This window comes from Pan paniscus, chromosome 6, assembly GCF_029289425.2.
Source record: "Pan paniscus chromosome 6, NHGRI_mPanPan1-v2.0_pri, whole genome shotgun sequence".
Taxonomy (NCBI): Eukaryota; Metazoa; Chordata; class Mammalia; order Primates; family Hominidae; genus Pan; species Pan paniscus.
The window spans coordinates 82337176-82353997 of NC_073255.2; the positions used below are offsets into that span (position 1 = coordinate 82337176).

At 40.6% G+C, this 16822-nt stretch overlaps 1 protein-coding gene across 4 annotated transcripts in view; it reads left to right on the top strand.

The window, feature by feature from the left end:
- Positions 1-16822, top strand: part of LOC100969148 (S-adenosyl-L-methionine-dependent tRNA 4-demethylwyosine synthase TYW1) — a 246532-nt gene that overhangs the window by 47162 nt on the left and 182548 nt on the right. For 3 of the 4 annotated variants that reach the window (XM_034964192.3, XM_055115061.2, XM_034964194.4), the window contains 2 exons: positions 6488-6605; positions 12377-12429. In XM_034964192.3, coding sequence (XP_034820083.2) covers positions 6488-6605; positions 12377-12429 — 171 coding nt within the window. Of the gene's footprint in view, positions 1-6487; positions 6606-12376; positions 12430-16822 lie in introns of those variants that run through there. The other variant, XM_055115063.2, reaches the window with a different exon arrangement.

Below are 16822 nucleotides of genomic sequence, written 5' to 3' on the forward strand. Positions count from 1 at the left end.
CAGTTACTCACTGGAGAAACATTTCCATTTGCCAGCTATTTAAATAGCAGAAGGATCTCAGTATGTCCAGTTCTGATTATAAAATTCTGTTGCTATTGCAGTGGAATAACCGGAAGCTAGTTTCAGAATTATTTTTAAGGCTTTGGAGTGTTTACTTCACCTAGAAACAAGAGGTGATATCCTTTCAACCCCAATACACTGCCCTTAAACCATCTTGACTCACCATGGTCTCTGTAGCTAGGAGCACTTAACAATGAGTCCCCATGTTATCTTGTTAAGATAGGTTATCCAAAATAGAATTCGGTGTCAGAGTAAAGCTCTTGACACGCTTGGGCACGCTGCTTTTCCACCAGTTCAAAAGGCATTTTTAGAACTCAGTATATACAAAAGCTTTGAGTAATGGTGAAAATTGGTCATTTTAAAACTGAACCATGACTAGTGAGTGATATCTTGGAGATTCATTTATTAAAGAAATAGGAATCTAAATGTGGGGTTAAATTGCAGCAAAAGTTATTAAATATTAATAATTTATTTTTTTACTGTGACTCCTTTTCAGTGATATAATTTTTATTAGTTTAGATTAATATTAAAACTCTACTTCATGTATAATTAAGCATGAATAAGAGTTTTCTTTTTTTTTTTTTTTTTTGAGATGAAGTCTTGCTTTGTTGCGCAGGTGTGAACTTGGCTCATTGCAACCTCTGCCTGCTAGGTTCAAGTGATTCTTCTGCCTCAGCCTCCTGAATAGCTGCAACCACAAGCGCATGCCACCACGCCCGGCTAATTTTTGTATTTTCAGAAGAGATGGGTTTCATCATGTTGGCCAGGCTGTTCTCGAACTCCTGACCTCAAGTGATCTGCCCGCCTCAGCCTCCCAAAGTGCTGGGATTACAGGTGTGAGCCACCACGTCCGACCTGAGTTTTTAATATTGAAAGTTACCAGGCTTAGAATTAGTTACTGAAAGAAGTATGGTCTAAGTTTCCGGGTCTGGAAATAGCTGTCTGATAGTTTTGAGGCATTTCTTCATTTATTCAACCAACATTTACTGAAGGCCCATCCTGTGCTGGCATGGCTCCAGGCCTAGCCAGGTTGACTGTCTAGAAAAATGACCTCTAGAGAATTTGGGCATTCTGTAGCCAATCTTCTCTTTTTCTTTTCTTTGAGACAGAGTCTGTTGCCCAGGCTGGAGTGCAGTGGCACCATCTCGGCTCACTGCAACCTCTGCCTCCTGGGTTCAAGTGATTCTCGTGCCTCAGCCTCCCCAGTAGCTGAAATTATAGGCCTTTGCCACCATGCCCGGCTAATTTTTATGTTTTTAGTAGAGATGGGGTTTCACCGTGTTGGCCAGACTGGTCTCAAACTCCTGACCTCAGGTGATCCACCCACCTCCACCTCCCAAAGTGCTAGGATTACAGACGTGAGCCACCACACCCGGCCAAGCCAACCTTTTCTATAGGAATTGATAAGAAAAGGAATCACTTGATGGTAAAAAAGGATCAAACAATCAGAAAGACTCTTTCCCAGGAGAAATGTATGTTTTGGTAAGAAAAAGCTTGTTTGTTGTAAAACTTATGTTTGTCAGTTTCCAACTATATAGCATTTTACCTTAAAGTCTTCAGCAAATCAGGTTTTGGCCTTGTTTTTATCCTAGGCAAAATTGGATGGTACTGTGGTTTCTGGGATGATGGTATCAAAATGAATTAAGTGGTATCGTATGTTTTAAAAAAATTTTTTTTTTTATTTTTAGAGACAGGGTCTTGCTTCGTAACCCATGCTAGAGTGCAGTGGTGTGATCATAGCTCACCACAGCCTTGAACTCCTGTGCTCAAGTGATTCTGCCACCTCAGCCTCCCAAGTAGCTCAGATGACAGGCACATGCCACCACACCTGGCTAATTAAAAAAAAATTTTTTTTTGTAGAGCTGAGATCTCACTATGTTGCCCAGGCTGGTTTCCAATTCCTCGGCTCAACCAGTCTTCCTGCCTTGGCCTCTAAAAGTCCTGGGTTTACAGGCATGAGCCACTGTACCCAACCAGTATCGTATGATATTTAAAACAAAAACAAACAAAAAACATTAGCACCACTGCTTTATTACTATTATTCTGTAAGATTCATGTAGTCCTGTCAGTTTATAAAGAACGTTTTGTGTGTTCATTGCCATTTTCATAAGTGCTTAGGAAGTTAGCTCATAATTGCCTTTCCTGGTTGCATGTCAGGCCACTGCAGCTTGGCGAGGACATGAGTTTTCTTTCAAGGCAAGTGTGATGGGTATGGGAGATGGGAGGAGTGGAAGTAGAGGTTGGAGACAGGGAGGCCATTTAGTTTGGCTTTTGCCATTGTCCCTTAGGAGAAATCAAGGCCGTGGACAAGAATGGTGGCATTGTAGGTGGAGAGAACAGTTATGTTGGGAAATGAAACCCTAGAACTGTTTTACTGGGCAATGGGCTCACTGCTGGATGTATGTAGAAGCCAATACTGTGGCACTGGCTTTTAAAAAAAGAAAGGCTTTATTGGGAGTCGACTGGCAAGGAGATAGGAAGAAACACTCAAATCTGTCTCCCTGAGTTAGAGGCTGGGGCAGGTTTTATAGGCAGAGGGATTAATATGAGGCAGTATAATTAGTGAAGTGTGATCTGATTGGATCTTGCAACGAAGTGAAGCCAGGAGGTGTGATTTGATTGGAGCATGCCGTGAGGTGATGCCAAGACATGATCTGATTGGCGCATGCCCTGAGGTGATGCCGAGGCTTGCTTCTTAATTCTCTCTTTTCCCTGATCCGAGCCCTTTGGTTCTGCTTGTGGTTGACTTTTTAGTTCTGATTGCCTCTGGTATCACGCGTTGGGCACACTGGGTTCATCTGTGCTGGAGTTACCTGACCTACAACCTGGGGGTTCATGGCAACTGAAATACAACTTACTAGTTTACTACACATAATTGAACCAGATTGGGCTAGTTATGTGGTTACAGAACTTGGCCACTCATCTTTAAATGGGATGGTACAGGAGAGGAAGAAATCAAGGTTGGCTGATTCTGGGATCTGATTTATTTCTGTTTAGGCCATGTAACAGCTATAAATGAATAAATACACAAAAATATATGGATCTTACATGGTTGTTATATTGTTACATTCTGGGCAGAGAGTAAACAATGTCTGCACCTAGCAGATTAGAGTTAGAATTTGAATGGTGCATTAAACTCCCTTGCGGAGTGTTATAAACCATTACATTTCTTTTCAGAAATGAAATTACTACTGCATATGGAGGATAGGAGTGAGCTGCCTTAGAGGGAAGGAGTGATGAATTTTGTTTGTCCTGAGTGCTCAAGACTTTTAATCATTGCCCTTATGACTGACTCTGGGGTTGCAACACTCACATTTTATAATAGATACTTTCTCTAGTGAAGGGACAGGGACAGTATTCCATGGCCGTCCTTTGGAGTCTGTTCATTTTGTAGGGGCCAGAAGTCTCTGTTTAAAACCCCAAGAGGGTGTCTGTGGAGCTTTGGGCATAGTGGTCAGAGGCCAGTGTCATGGACCTCGGTCCAGTTTTGGATTTATCTGGCCTTTGGGTTAAGCAAATAAGCTGGTGGTGTTTTGTTGTGACAGAGGCTTTTGAGGGCAAATACTGCCGTGTCTTATCAATTTTTTACATGATTTGTAGAGGAATTATAAAGACTTGCTATAGAATTGCTTCAGAGAATTTAAATGCTTTCAAGGTTGAGATTTTTTCATTTTGCTTCACCACAAGACTTCTTTATCAAGCTCACACCTTTGCTTTTAGATTAAAAAAAACAAAGCAAACTACTTGGGTAGCTGAGGCGGGAGGATCGCTTGAGCCCAGGAGTTTGAGACCAGCGTGGGCAACATAGCGAGACCTCATCTCAGAAAACAAAAGGCAAAGGATTCCTTCTATTTTAAACTATCTTAATAAAATAATAACTGGAGCCTTTTTATTTTTATAAAAGGCCTAGCATTAAGCTAATTACATTTATTATAAGAACAAATGATCAATGTTTGTTTATGAATTTTTTCAGCTCCATCCAGTAATGTGTAATTAAGAACCCTATTACTGGAAGCAAAAATGTTCATTTGCCTTGCATTTTGATTATATTTAGTAATTTGGAATGCTGACTTTTAGGACAGATAGGACTTAATGCGACTTTTTTTTTTTTTCTCATTTGGTACATTTGATTCTCTAAAGTACTTTTTTCACTGATCTCCTATTTCAGAGCATGTCCCTGAAGTAACAGAGAATGTAGAGATATTGACTCCAAATTTCACTTACTTTCTGTGAGTGTCAATTTTTTTTTTTTTTTTTTTTTTTTTTGAGGCAGAGTCTCTGTCGCCCAGGCTGGAGTGCAGTGGCACAGTCTTGGCTCACCGTAACCTCTGCCTCCCAGGTTCAAGTGATTCTCCTGCCTCAGCCTCCCTGGTAGCTGGGATTATAGGTGCCCGCCACCATGCCTGGCTAATTTTTGTATTTTTAGTAGAAACAGGGTTTCACCATGTTGGCCAGGCTGGTCTCGAACTCCTGACCTCAGGTGATCCACCTGCCTCGGCCTCCCATAGTGCTCGGATTATAGGCGTAAGCCAACGTGCCCAGCCACGTGTTAAAATTTTTAATCTGTTTTATATATGGGGGACATTGAATGTTCTCAAAAGTACACAGAGTGATATAGTGAATTCTTATTACCTATTGTCTGGCCTCATCAACCAGCAACTTATGGGCCATCCTCCCCTAGGTACCCTTTGTATACCCCTTTCTGTTTTAGTTTGAAGCAAATCTCAGACCTCATCTGTGAGATATTCTCATGTTAAAGTAGAAATGGTGTTACGGTGAGTCCATTCACTTACTCACCTGGGGGCTGGATGGCTGGACATTTAAAATAGACAGGGACCAAGGGTGGGCTGGGGCTTGGTGGTAGGGCCACTGCCTGGATGAGTTACTGTGAATTTCTGCAGCTGTCAGTAAGATTTGATGAGTATCTCCCCTAAAGTGTAACACAGATCTCGTGTGTTGTCTCTGAAATTATTACTCAGCACTCTGCCATTCCCAAAAAGATAGGGAGATATCCCTAAAAATATACACAAATAAACTTTTAAAAAGAGAAGAAGAAATCAGTGGAAAGAGGGAATGAGGATCATCTTGTCATATCAAGCCAATTACAGTGAATAGAAGACCAACATGCTGCAAGGTTTTGTAACAGTAATCAAAGGTGTGCTGGTGAAATTTCCTGGTGGCCAAAGTCAACAGGAAACACAATTATTTTTATATTATCCTTTGGATTTCTTAAGTGTTTCTTTTTCTATCACTGAAGAAAAATATCCTGCATAGGATCTTCTAGAAGTAGACATTGGCCAGCAGTTTCAGACCAGCCTGGCCAACATGGTGAAACCCTGTCTATACTAAAAATACAAAAAAATTAGCATGCCTGTAGTCGCAGCTACTTGGGAGGCTGAGGCATGAGAATTGCTTGAACCCGGGTGTTTGCAGTGAGCCAAGATCGTGCCATTGCACTCTGGCCTGGGTGACAAAGCGAGACTCTGTTTCAAAAAATAAAATAAAGGAGAAGGAACCATTGGGATGGCTGTTGGTGGTAGTGGGATAACTTGGTCTCTGAGCCGATGGCTCTCAGAGTGGCTTAGAGTACTTTTTTCATTTGTTTTTGGGGTTTAGAGATGTAATACCAGCAGCAGCTCTAATTTATTGAACGCCTATTATACATCAGGGGTTGTGCTGTGATTTTATTTCATTTAACCTTCAACATATTTCCTCTCTATTGCTATTATTATTTTTCCCCCTTTTCAGGTGAGGAAATTGAAATTCAGAGAAAATAAACAACTTGCTAAAAAGTAAGGCAGCTATCTGTACTGAGACTGCTGAAAATGTTTGACACTTAGATAAGTGAATTGTAGATTTATGGTTTTTGGATGTGTATGTTTGAGTATATAGTTACTTAACAAAAGAGCATCCTGGCATGTCTTTAGATTGTTGTCTCATTGGGATTGTGTTCACTTTGGAGAGGATGGGTTTTGTGGGCCATGGTTCATAACAGCCCTTTAAAAAATTTTTTTTAAAAATTATTTATAATTATTTATTTTTTGAGTTGGAGTCTTTCTCTGTTGCCCAGGCTGGAGTACGGTGGTGTGATCTCGGCTCACTGCAACTTTCGTCTTCCGGGTTCAAGTGATTCTCCTGCCTCAGCCTCCTGAGTAGCTGGGATTACAGGTGTGAGCCACCATCCCCAGCTAATTTTTGTATTTTTAGTAGAGATGAGGTTTCACCATGTTGGCCGGACTGGTCTCGATCTCCTGACCTCAGGTGATCCACCTGCCCTGGCCTCCTAAAATGCTGGGATTACAGGCGTGAGCCACCGTGCCCGGCCTCATAATGGACCTTTTTATTGATGCTAGGTGTTCATGATTGTGCTGTTATTTACATTGCACATTACCAATTCTGGATTTCATTCTTTTTTATTTTAATGCAGAGAGAAAAGGAACAGCAGGAAGAGAAGTCTGGTTTGTTCAGGAACATGGGGAGGAATGAAGATAGTGAAAGAAGAGCTATGATAACTCCTGCTCTCCGAGAAGCCCTTACTAAACAAGGTGAAAATCTTCAAGAATTGTTGTTATATGACTATAGTCTTAGGCATTCTCATTTGATACCTGGAATGAAGTCTCTCTCTAATTAGCTCAGCAGCTATTCATAGTGGCAGATATAACAGTCTAAAGATTTACCTTTTTATTTCTGCGGATTGCTTCTGTTGGCTGCCTGCACCAGTGAGTTACCTTTTTTCTTGGTTTATTGGGATATTACTATCAGTGTGGGTCAAGTTCACAGATCAAAAGTGCTGTCATTGGGAAAGCTATTAAAAATGCATAGAAAAGCTTATATGATATGAGACTGGGTTAATTAGAAGTGTTTATGTAGAGGTGTCATATCTGGATTTTTGTGATCTTACCTTATTAAGGAGGTTATAGTTGCATGAATGAGTAATAATATTAGTTTCCTGTGAAGGAAAGAGTAGTAAAATGGGAATCAGTAGACCGACCTCCTTTCCTTCTTCCCCCTCCCCACTTCCCCTCTATATTTATGAGAGGCCTTTTATGTGACAGTTCTGGCAATGCAGAGAAACACAGGAAACTATATCTGCTTCAAGGAACCGTCGGTCTGGTGCACTAGAGAAATATATATATGTTTGTATTTTAATATCTATGTCTATATTTTAATTAGGGTAGATTATATTAATGTGATTTCATTCTAGATTTAAATTCATCTTGCTATTTTCTATTTCATCTCCTTTTTGATTTCCCTTTTCCTGTTTTTCTGTGTTCTTTCAAATTAATTCATTTTTTAAAAATGACTCTATTTTATATTTTGTTTGCTTACTAGCAATAACATTTTCGCTAATAGTTGCTCAAGGTTTTACACTATACCTCTTTTTTTTTTTTTTGAGACAGAGTCTCTCTCACCCAGTCTGGAGTGCAGTGGCATAATCTTGGCTCACTGCAACCTCTGCCTCCTGGGTTCAAGTGATTCTCCTGCTTCAGCCTCCTGAGCAGCTGGGACTAGAGACATATGCCACCATGCTCAGCTAATTTTTTCGCCATGTTGGCCATGCTGGTCTTGAACTCCTGGCCTCAAGTGATCTGCCGCCTCAGCCTCCCAAAGTGCTGGGATTACAGGTGTGAGCCACTGCACCTGGCCTACACCATACTACTTTATCATTTCATAGTATATCTTTGAGTGATGTTATCTCACTCAATGTGTAGAAGAACCTTACAGTACTATACTTCCATTATTTCTTTCTTAACCCATATGTAATTTTTATCACACATTTTACTTTTACTTTTGTTTTTTGGTTGAGTGAGGTCTTGCTCTTTTGCTTAGGCTGGAGTGCAGTGGTATGATCATGGCTCACTGTAGCCTTGAACTCCTGGGCTCAAGGAATCCTCCTGCCTCATCCCCCGAATAGCTGAGACTACAGGTGTAAGCCACCACACTGAGTGTTTTACGTATGCTCTAAAGCCTACACTTTATTATTATTTTTTTCTTCAACAAAAATATCTATTTTTATATCTAACCCAATCAAAACATCTATTTAATTATGTACTAAAGATTTATATACTTAGAATCTTAGAATCTCACATATTTACTTATGTAGTTACCATTTTCAGTACTCATGTAGTTACCATGTTCTATTCATGTAGATCTGTGTTCCGTCTGGTATCCTTTTCCATCTGCCTGAAGGACTGTTTTTGTTTTTTGTTTTTTGTTTTTTTTCTAATTTAAACTTACCTGTGGCGACTCCAAGGACTTTTTGAACATCTCTTATAGTGCAGGTTTGTTGGTGGTGAATTCTTTCAGCTTTCGTATATCTGAAAATGGCTTTACTTTGCCTTCATTTTCTATCACTGTGTCTTCAAGTTCAGTAATTTTTTGCTGGATATAGAATTGTAGGTTGACAGCTGTTTTTTCTTTCAGTGTTTTACAGATGTTACTGCACTGTCCTCTTACTCACATTGCTTCTGATTAGAGTTCAGCAATCAGTCATCCTTTTGTTTGTTCCTTTAAATAGGATCCTCCTTCTCCCAACCCCCTGCTACTTGGAAGATTTTCTCTTAAGGCTGATTTTGAGCAATTTAATTATAATGTGCCTCAGTTTAGTTTTCTTCATGTTTCTTTTATTTGGGTTTTGTTGAGTGTCTTGGTTTTGTGGATTTATGGTCTTCATGAAATTCGGACAAATTTTGGCCATTATTTCTTCAAATATTCTCCTCCCCACCCACCCACTTGCTTCCTAGAAGACTATAGTTATATATGTAATAATCTGCTTGAATTTGACCCACAACTCACTCATGTTCTATCCATTTAAAAAAAGTTCTTTCTTCTGTCTCACTTTTCATTTTGGTTAGTTTCTATTGCTATGTTTTCAAGTTCAATAATCTTTCTTCTGTAATGTCTCATGTTCTGTTAATCCTATGTAATATGTTTTTCAACTTAGACATTGTAGTTTTCATTTCTAGAAGTTCAGTTTGGGTCTTTTTATATTTTCCACATCTATTACCTTTTTGAGCCTATAGAATACAGTTATAACTGTTTTAATGTCCTAATCTGCTAATGTCTTTGTCATTTCTGGATCAGCTTTGGTTGACAGATTTTTTCCCTCATTCGTCATGTTTTCCTGTCTGTTTGCATACTTCATATCTTTGATTGGATGTCAGACCTAATTTTACCTTATTAGGTACTGGGTATTTTTATTTTTATTATTTATTTATTTATTTTGAGACGGAGTCTCACTCTGTTGCCCAGGCCGGAGTGCAGTGGCGTGATCTTGGCTCACTGCAACCTCTGCCTCCCAGGTTCAAGCGATTCTCCTGCCTCAAGTGATTCACCTGCCTCAGCCTCCTGAGTAATTGGGTGCCCACCACCACGCCTGGCTAATTTTTTGTATTTTTAGTAGAGACGGGGTTTTACCGTGTTAGCCAGGATGGTCTCAATCTCCTGACCTCCTGATCTGCCCACCTTGGCCTCCCAAACTGTTGGGATTACAGGCTTGAGCCACAGTGCCTGGCCTGGATATTTTTATATAAACACTCTTATAAACAGTTTTAAGCTTTTTTTTTTTTTTTTCCCTGGGACAAGGTTAAGTTACTTGGAAATAATATGAGCTTTATATCTTACTTTTATGGCTTCTTAGATGAGACAAGAGCTGGCTCAATATGGGGCTAATTATTCTTCACTGTTGAGGCAAAACACTTCTATTTGTAGTCTACCTAATGCCTTGTGCATCTTTAGATTTCTAGTCTGACTGGCAGAAACAGGTACAATTCTCAGCCTGCTGTAAGCATCAGGCATTGCCCCCAGTCCTTCCCTTCCTCTCTCCCTCTTTTCATTTGGGATAGTTTGTTTCTTTTTTTTTTTTTTTTTTTTGAGATGGAGTTTCACTCTTGTTGCCCAGTCTGGGGTGCAGTGGTGTGATCTTGGCTCACCACATCCTCCTCCTCCTGAGTTCAAGCGATTCTCCTGCCTCAGCCTCCCGAGTAGCTGGGATTACATGCGTACGCCACCACGCCTGGCTAATTTTTGTATTTTTAGTAGAGACAGGGTTTCACCATGTTGATCAGACTGTTCTCGAACTCCTGACCTCAGGTGATCCACCCGCCTTGGCCTCCCAAAGTGCCGGGATTTACAGGTGTGAGCCACCATGCCCATCCCATTTGGGATAGTTTCTATCACTGTGTCTTCAAGTTCAGTAATTGTTTCTTCTCTAAATGTCTAGTCTTCCAAAAATGGTTCTTTCCCATCCTTGGGTAGTGTTTCTCTTGTGAATGTGCTGAATAGTACTTGGGCAAATACTTGAGAGAAATCCCCTGTAGACTCTTGGAGTCTCTTTGTAGGTTTCATCTCTCTAGCTTTCAATCCTGCAAACTGTGGCCACCTTTGTCTCCCCAGGCCCTGTTGCATTTTCCAAACTCAAGAGTCCACTGGGCTTCGCTTGGGTAGTCTCTCTTTGCTACATGGCCTGGAAGGTTTCTAGACAGTAAGCCAAGGTAATGGGAGGGCTCACCTTAATTGTTTCCTATCTCTATGGGATCACCATCTTTTGTTGTCTGATGTCTCATGTTCTGAAATCTGTTGTTTCATATATTTTGTCCATTTTTTGGTATTTCAAGTAGGATTGTAAATCCTCTTTGTTATTCCATCTTGGCTAGAAGCAGAATTCCACACTATTATTTTCAGCAACTGTACACTGTTGGCTTATATTTGTGCTGTGGTCAACTACAGATCTCTTCATTCTGTAATGTACAGTTTTTTTCTTTACCTAAATGCAAAATTTATAGAAACCTATGTATCTTGGGAGATAAAAATATAAAGAGTTAATATAATAGAGGATGATTTCTATGATAGTATGAACAGTATAATATGGAATTCCAAGAGAAGAACTAGAATTTCCTCTGGGGATCTTTTAAATGCATATTTGGTATCAGAGATGAGTTACTCAATTGGACTCAGTTCCACCTTGGAGTACATAAGCAGTCCTTTGTTTATTTATATGCAAGATGTTTACATAAATACAGAAGAGGATACAAGACAAAGCCCTGTAAATGTTACCACTGGAAACTTGTAATCAAAATTGACATTGCTCCAATAATCATCACAGTATGAATATGGTTGTTTAACCAGCCACTGATCCACTTATGCTGTCATCCAGACTGTATTTCTCCATTTGCCTTATTTGCCTGCAAGAGTCTTTTTGTGAGAGCGACTCATGATAATTGTGGCTTATTACCTGAAGCCTCATGAGAAACGGTATTGAATGCTTTCTGAAATCAGAATATACTACTTGTTTGTACTAGTAGTTTGTTTAAAAAGGAAATGAGATTACTTTGGCCTGGCTTTTTCCATGCTTTTCATGTCCTATGTAGCTCAAAAATTTGAAATGACAGGTTATAGTGCTACTGAGAATTCACGTTTAAGATGTAGTTCCTAGAATTTGATTTTTCTCTCTTTGGGTCAACATTACTTTGTTTTAATCTCCCATTGACATCTGGTTCTTCATCTTCTTTCAAAGATTACTGATGATAGCTCCCCATTCATTCATTTGAAATATATCATTACTTTTGTTTTATGGCCCAGCATACTGTTCATTTTTATAAATGTTTCACTGGTCCATGAAAAGAATGTAAATTCTGTAGTTGATGAGTGCAGGGCTCTGTATGTTTTTGGTCAAGTTTATGTGTTGTGTTGCTTACATCTTTTAGAGCTTCACCGAGTTTTTACCTATGAGATCTGTTAGAGACAGAGAGGTTAAAATCTCCTCGTATAATTTTTGGATTAATTTATGGTTTCTTGATTGGGTGTGGTGGCTCATGCTTGTAATCCCAGCACTTTGGGAGGCAGAGGTAGATGGATCACTTGAGGACAGGAGTTCGAGACCAGCCTGGCCAACATGGTGATACCCCATTCCTACTGAAAATACAAAAAAATTAGCCTGGCAGGGTGAAGCACAACTGTAGTCCCAATTACGCGGGAGTCTGAGGCATGAGAATCTATTAAACCCGGGAGGCAGAGGTTGCAGTGAGCTGAGATCACAACACTGCACTCCTGCCTGGGTGACAGAGCAGGACTGTCTTTAAAAAAAAAAAAAAAAGATCATTTCTTTATGTATTTTGAGTCTATATTATTAGATACATATAGATTTTAAATTGTTTTCTCATCTTGCTGAATTAAATCTTTAATGTTTCCTGCCATGGGTTGGTTGACTGCAATAATTTAGCAAAAAAAAAAAATTTTTTTTGCTAAATTTTAAAGTCACTTTTTGATATGACGCTTTGGATCAGTCCAACTTTGTGTTCCCTGCTTTTCCACTCAGGTTATCAGTTGATTGGGAGCCACTCGGGGGTGAAGCTTTGCAGGTGGACAAAGGTATTTTTTTTGTTTTTATTCAATATGTCTATTACATGCAACTTTTAAATAGCTATTATTATACACTGTCTATAAATTTACTATTTAGAGGTATAATTTACATTTAATTTGCACAGATTTTTAAATGATTCTTTAAAATGAGTTCAGCAAATTTTGATAGATGTAGAACCTATATTCACCAACTCCAATTAAGATATAAGTTATTATCCCCACCCCAATGAATTTATTGTGCCCATTTCTAGTCAATAACTCCCTTTCCCTAGGGAATTCTTGTTCTAATTGCTATTACTGTTATTTAGTTTTGCCTTTTTAGAATTTCATATGAGTGGCCAGATGCAGTGGCTCACGCCTGTAATCCTAGCACTTTCGGAGGCCAGGTGGGCGGATCATTTGAGGTCAGGAGTTCGAGACCAGCCTGGCCAAAATGGTGAAACCCCGTTTCTACTAAAAATATCAAAATTAGTCAGGTGTGGTGGTGGGCGTCTGTAATCCCAGCTATTCGGGAGGCTGAGGCAGGAGAATCACTTGAACCCAGGAGGCAGAGGTTTCAGTGAGCCCAGATCTTGCCACTGCACTCCAGCCTGGGTGATAAGAGTGAGACTCCATCTCAAAAAAAAAAAAAAAAAAAAAAAAGAATTTCATATGAGTGGAATCATGTAATGTGCAGTCTTTTGCAACTGGCTTCTTAAACTCAACATATTTTTGAGATGCATCCGTGTCGTATCATGTAACATGCATCAGTAGTTCATTCACTTTTATTGCTCAGTAGTATGCCATTGTATGAATATACCAGTTTTTAAAGATCTGTAAATAGACATTTGGTCTGTTTTTAATTTTTGGCCATTATGAAAAAAAGTACTATGAGCATTCTTCACAAGACTTTGTGAATGTAAATTTCAGTTTTCCTTGGGTAAATGCCTAGAAGTGCAATTGTTAAGTCATAGAGTAGGTATATATTTAACTTTAGAAGAAACTCCGAAACTGTTGTCAGTGTGGTTGTACTACTTTATACTTGCTCAGCAATTTATGAAAGTTCCATTTGTTGCACATTCTCACCATCATGTGGTATTGTCTTTTAATTTTAGGCATTTTCATGGTTGTGAAATGGTTGTGAAGTGGTACCTCATTGTGTTTTTTCTTTTCTTTTTTTTTTTTTTTTGAGATGGAGTCTCGCTCTGTTGCCACCCTGGAGTACAGTGGCATGATCTTGGCTCACTGCAACCTCCGCCTCCTGGGTTCAAGTGATTCTCCTGCCTCAGCCTCCCGAGTAGCTGGGACTACAGGCGCGCACCACCACGCCCAGCTAATTTTTCTATTTTTAGTAGAGATGGGGTTTCACCATGTTAGCCAGGATGGTCTTGATCTCTTGACCTCGTGATCTGCCCACCTCGGCCTCCCAAAGTGCTGGGATTACAGGTTTGAGCCACCGTGCCTGGCCCTCATTGTGGTTTTAATTTACATTTTGCTGGTGATGGTTGATGATTGGGAACATTTTTTTTGTTTTTTTTTTTTTTGAGACAGAGTCTCGCTGTCTCACCCAGGCTGGAGTGCAGTGGTGCAATCTTGGATCACTGCACCTCTCGGGTTCAAGTGATTATCATGTCTCAGTCTCCTGAGTAAGTGGGATTACAAGCGTGTGCCAACACGCCCAGCTAAGTTTTGAATTTGTGTATTTTTAGTTGAGACGGGGTTTCACTATGTTGGACAGGCTGGTCTCAAACTCCTGACCTCAAGCGATCCATGCGCCTCAGCCTCCCAAAGTGCTGGGATTATAGGCGTGAGCCACCATGCCCAGCCAAGAACATCTTGTGTTGTGCGTATTGGCTGTTTATACTTGTGAAATGTCTGTTCACATCTTTGTTCAAACTTGGTTGTTTGACTCTATATTATTGATTTCTAGAAGTTCTTTATATGTTGTGGATGTGAATCTTTTGTTGAATGTGCATTGTGAATATTTCTCTAGACTGTGGCTTTTCTATTTCCATAAAGGTATCTTTTGAAAATTTTAATTTGGATACAGTTCACTATATCATATTTTTCTTTTATGGTTAGTGTTTTTTGTATTTTAAGACATTTCTGCCAACCACAAGGTCACAAAGATATTCTAGATTTTCTTTTTTTTTTCTTTTCTTTTTTTTTTTTGAGACGGAGTCTCGCTCTGTCGCCCAGGCTGGAGTGCAGTGGCGCGATCTCGGCTCACTGCAAGCTCCGCCTCCCGGGTTCATGCCATTCTCCTGCCTCAGCCTCCCGAGTAGCTGGGACTACAGGCGCCCGCTACCACGCCCGGCTAATTTTTTGTATTTTTAGTAGAGACGGGGTTTCACCGTGTTGGCCAGGATGGTCTCGATCTCCTGACCTCGTGATCCGCCCGCCTCGGCCTCCCAAAGTGCTGGGATTACAGGCGTGAGCCACTGCGCCCGGCCAGATTTTCTTCTAGAAGCTTTGTCGGCTCACTGCAAGCTCCGCCTCCCGGGTTCACGCCATTCTCCTGCCTCAGCCTCCCGAGTAGCTGGGACTACAGGCACCCGCCACCATGCCCGGCTAATTTTTTGTATTTTTAGTAGAGACAGGGTTTCACCGTGTTAGCCAGGATGGTCTCAATCTCCTGACCTCGTGATCTACCTGCCTCGGCCTCCCAAAGTGCTGAGGTTACAGGCGTAGGCCACTGCGCCTGGCCTACAGTTTTGATTTTTGTCTGTCATTTTTCTTTAGGTGAAAATGACAAATTCAGTTTCTTTTTTCACTGCCATAGCAGGTCTTTAGTTTTGATACAGAAGTTATATAAATATATTGTCCCCAAACTTCAATGTCTGTATTCCTAGAGCGGTGGCAGGAGCTCTTCAGGGGGTCAGTGGCTGAGGGGGCGGACAGAGTTGCTTGGGCAGATTCCTCCTAAGCAACCTGTGTGGAAGAAGCCATTTTTAAAAATTGTTTATTTTTTTGAGGTAAGGTCTTGCCCTGTCATCCAGGCTATAGTGTAGTGGTGCAATTTCGGCTCACTGCAGCCTCCCACCTCCTGGGCTGAAGTGATCCTCCCTCCTCAGCCTCCTAAGTAGTGTGCCACCATGCCTGGCAAAAGTTTGTTTTTTGTATTTTTTGTAGAGACAGGGTTTCACCATGTTGCCCATGCTGGTTTTGAACTCTTGGACTCAGGTGATCTGCCTGCCTTGGCCTCTGAAAGTGCTGGGATTATAGTCATGAGCCACTGTGCCTGGCCCCATATGTAGTTTTAACTTTTATGTTTGGGCCTGTGATTCGTCTTGAATCAATTTTTATGAATGGTGTGAGGTAAAGGTTAAGACTTATCCCACCTCTGCCAATATGGATATCCAGTTGTTTTGGCACCGTTTGTTGAAGACTTTTGTCAACCTGAATAACAAACAGAGAGGGGCTCTCTAGAAGAAAATGATGGTTATTTTGGAATAGAGCATTGCAATGGGAATATGCAAGCCACAGTAAACTGTGTTTTTGGGGAGGTACAGGAAGACAAAGTATACTTTTTAATGTTTTGTGAGTTAGTATAAGTCAATGAAGACAAAGATTTTTTTTTTTTTTTGAGACAGGGTCTCGCTCTGTCACCCAGGCTGGAGTGCAGTGGTGTGATCTCAGCTTACTGCAGGCTCTGCCTCCCAGGTTCACACCATTCTCCTGCCTCAGCCTCCCGAGTAGCTGGGACTGCAGGCGCCCGCCACCACTCCCGGCTAATTTTTTTTTTGTATTTTTAGTAGAGACGGGGTTTCACCTTGTTAGCCAGGATGGTCTCGATCTCCTGACCTCGTGATCCACCTACCTTGGTCTCCCAAAGTGCTGGGATTACAGGCATGAGCCACCGTGCCTGGCCAAAGACAAAGACTTTTAAAGGAAAAATTGAGGAGGATTATGTAATTGTTTTGAAATAATTATCATTGGCTGCAAAGATCAATAACAAGGGTGACGGCAGTCTGAGGGTAGGCTGGCAGTTGCTGGGCAGATGACGTTGGCAGAGAAGCATTTTTTTGTGTAAGGTCATGGTAGCCTTTGTGCAAGGTTGTGGTTTTTGTAGAGTCTTTTTCATTACCAGGCATACAAGATAACTCTCCTGATGGTCTTCCCTGCTTCTGTTTTTCTTAACATTAGTGATTCCATTCTGATTTTGACAACTTTTACATTTCTTCCTTTTGATCAAGATCTTTCTCAGAAAGCATGACTGATCATTCATCCTGTAGTTATTTTTATTTATTTACTTTTTTGAGACAAAGTGTTTCTCTGTCACCCAGGCTGGAGTGCAGTGGTGTGATCTCGGCTCCCTGCAACCTCCGCCCCCTGGGTTCAAGCAATTCTCCTGCCTCAGCCTCCTGAGTAGCTGGGATTACAGGTATGCACTACCACGCCTGGGTAATTTTTTGTATTTTTA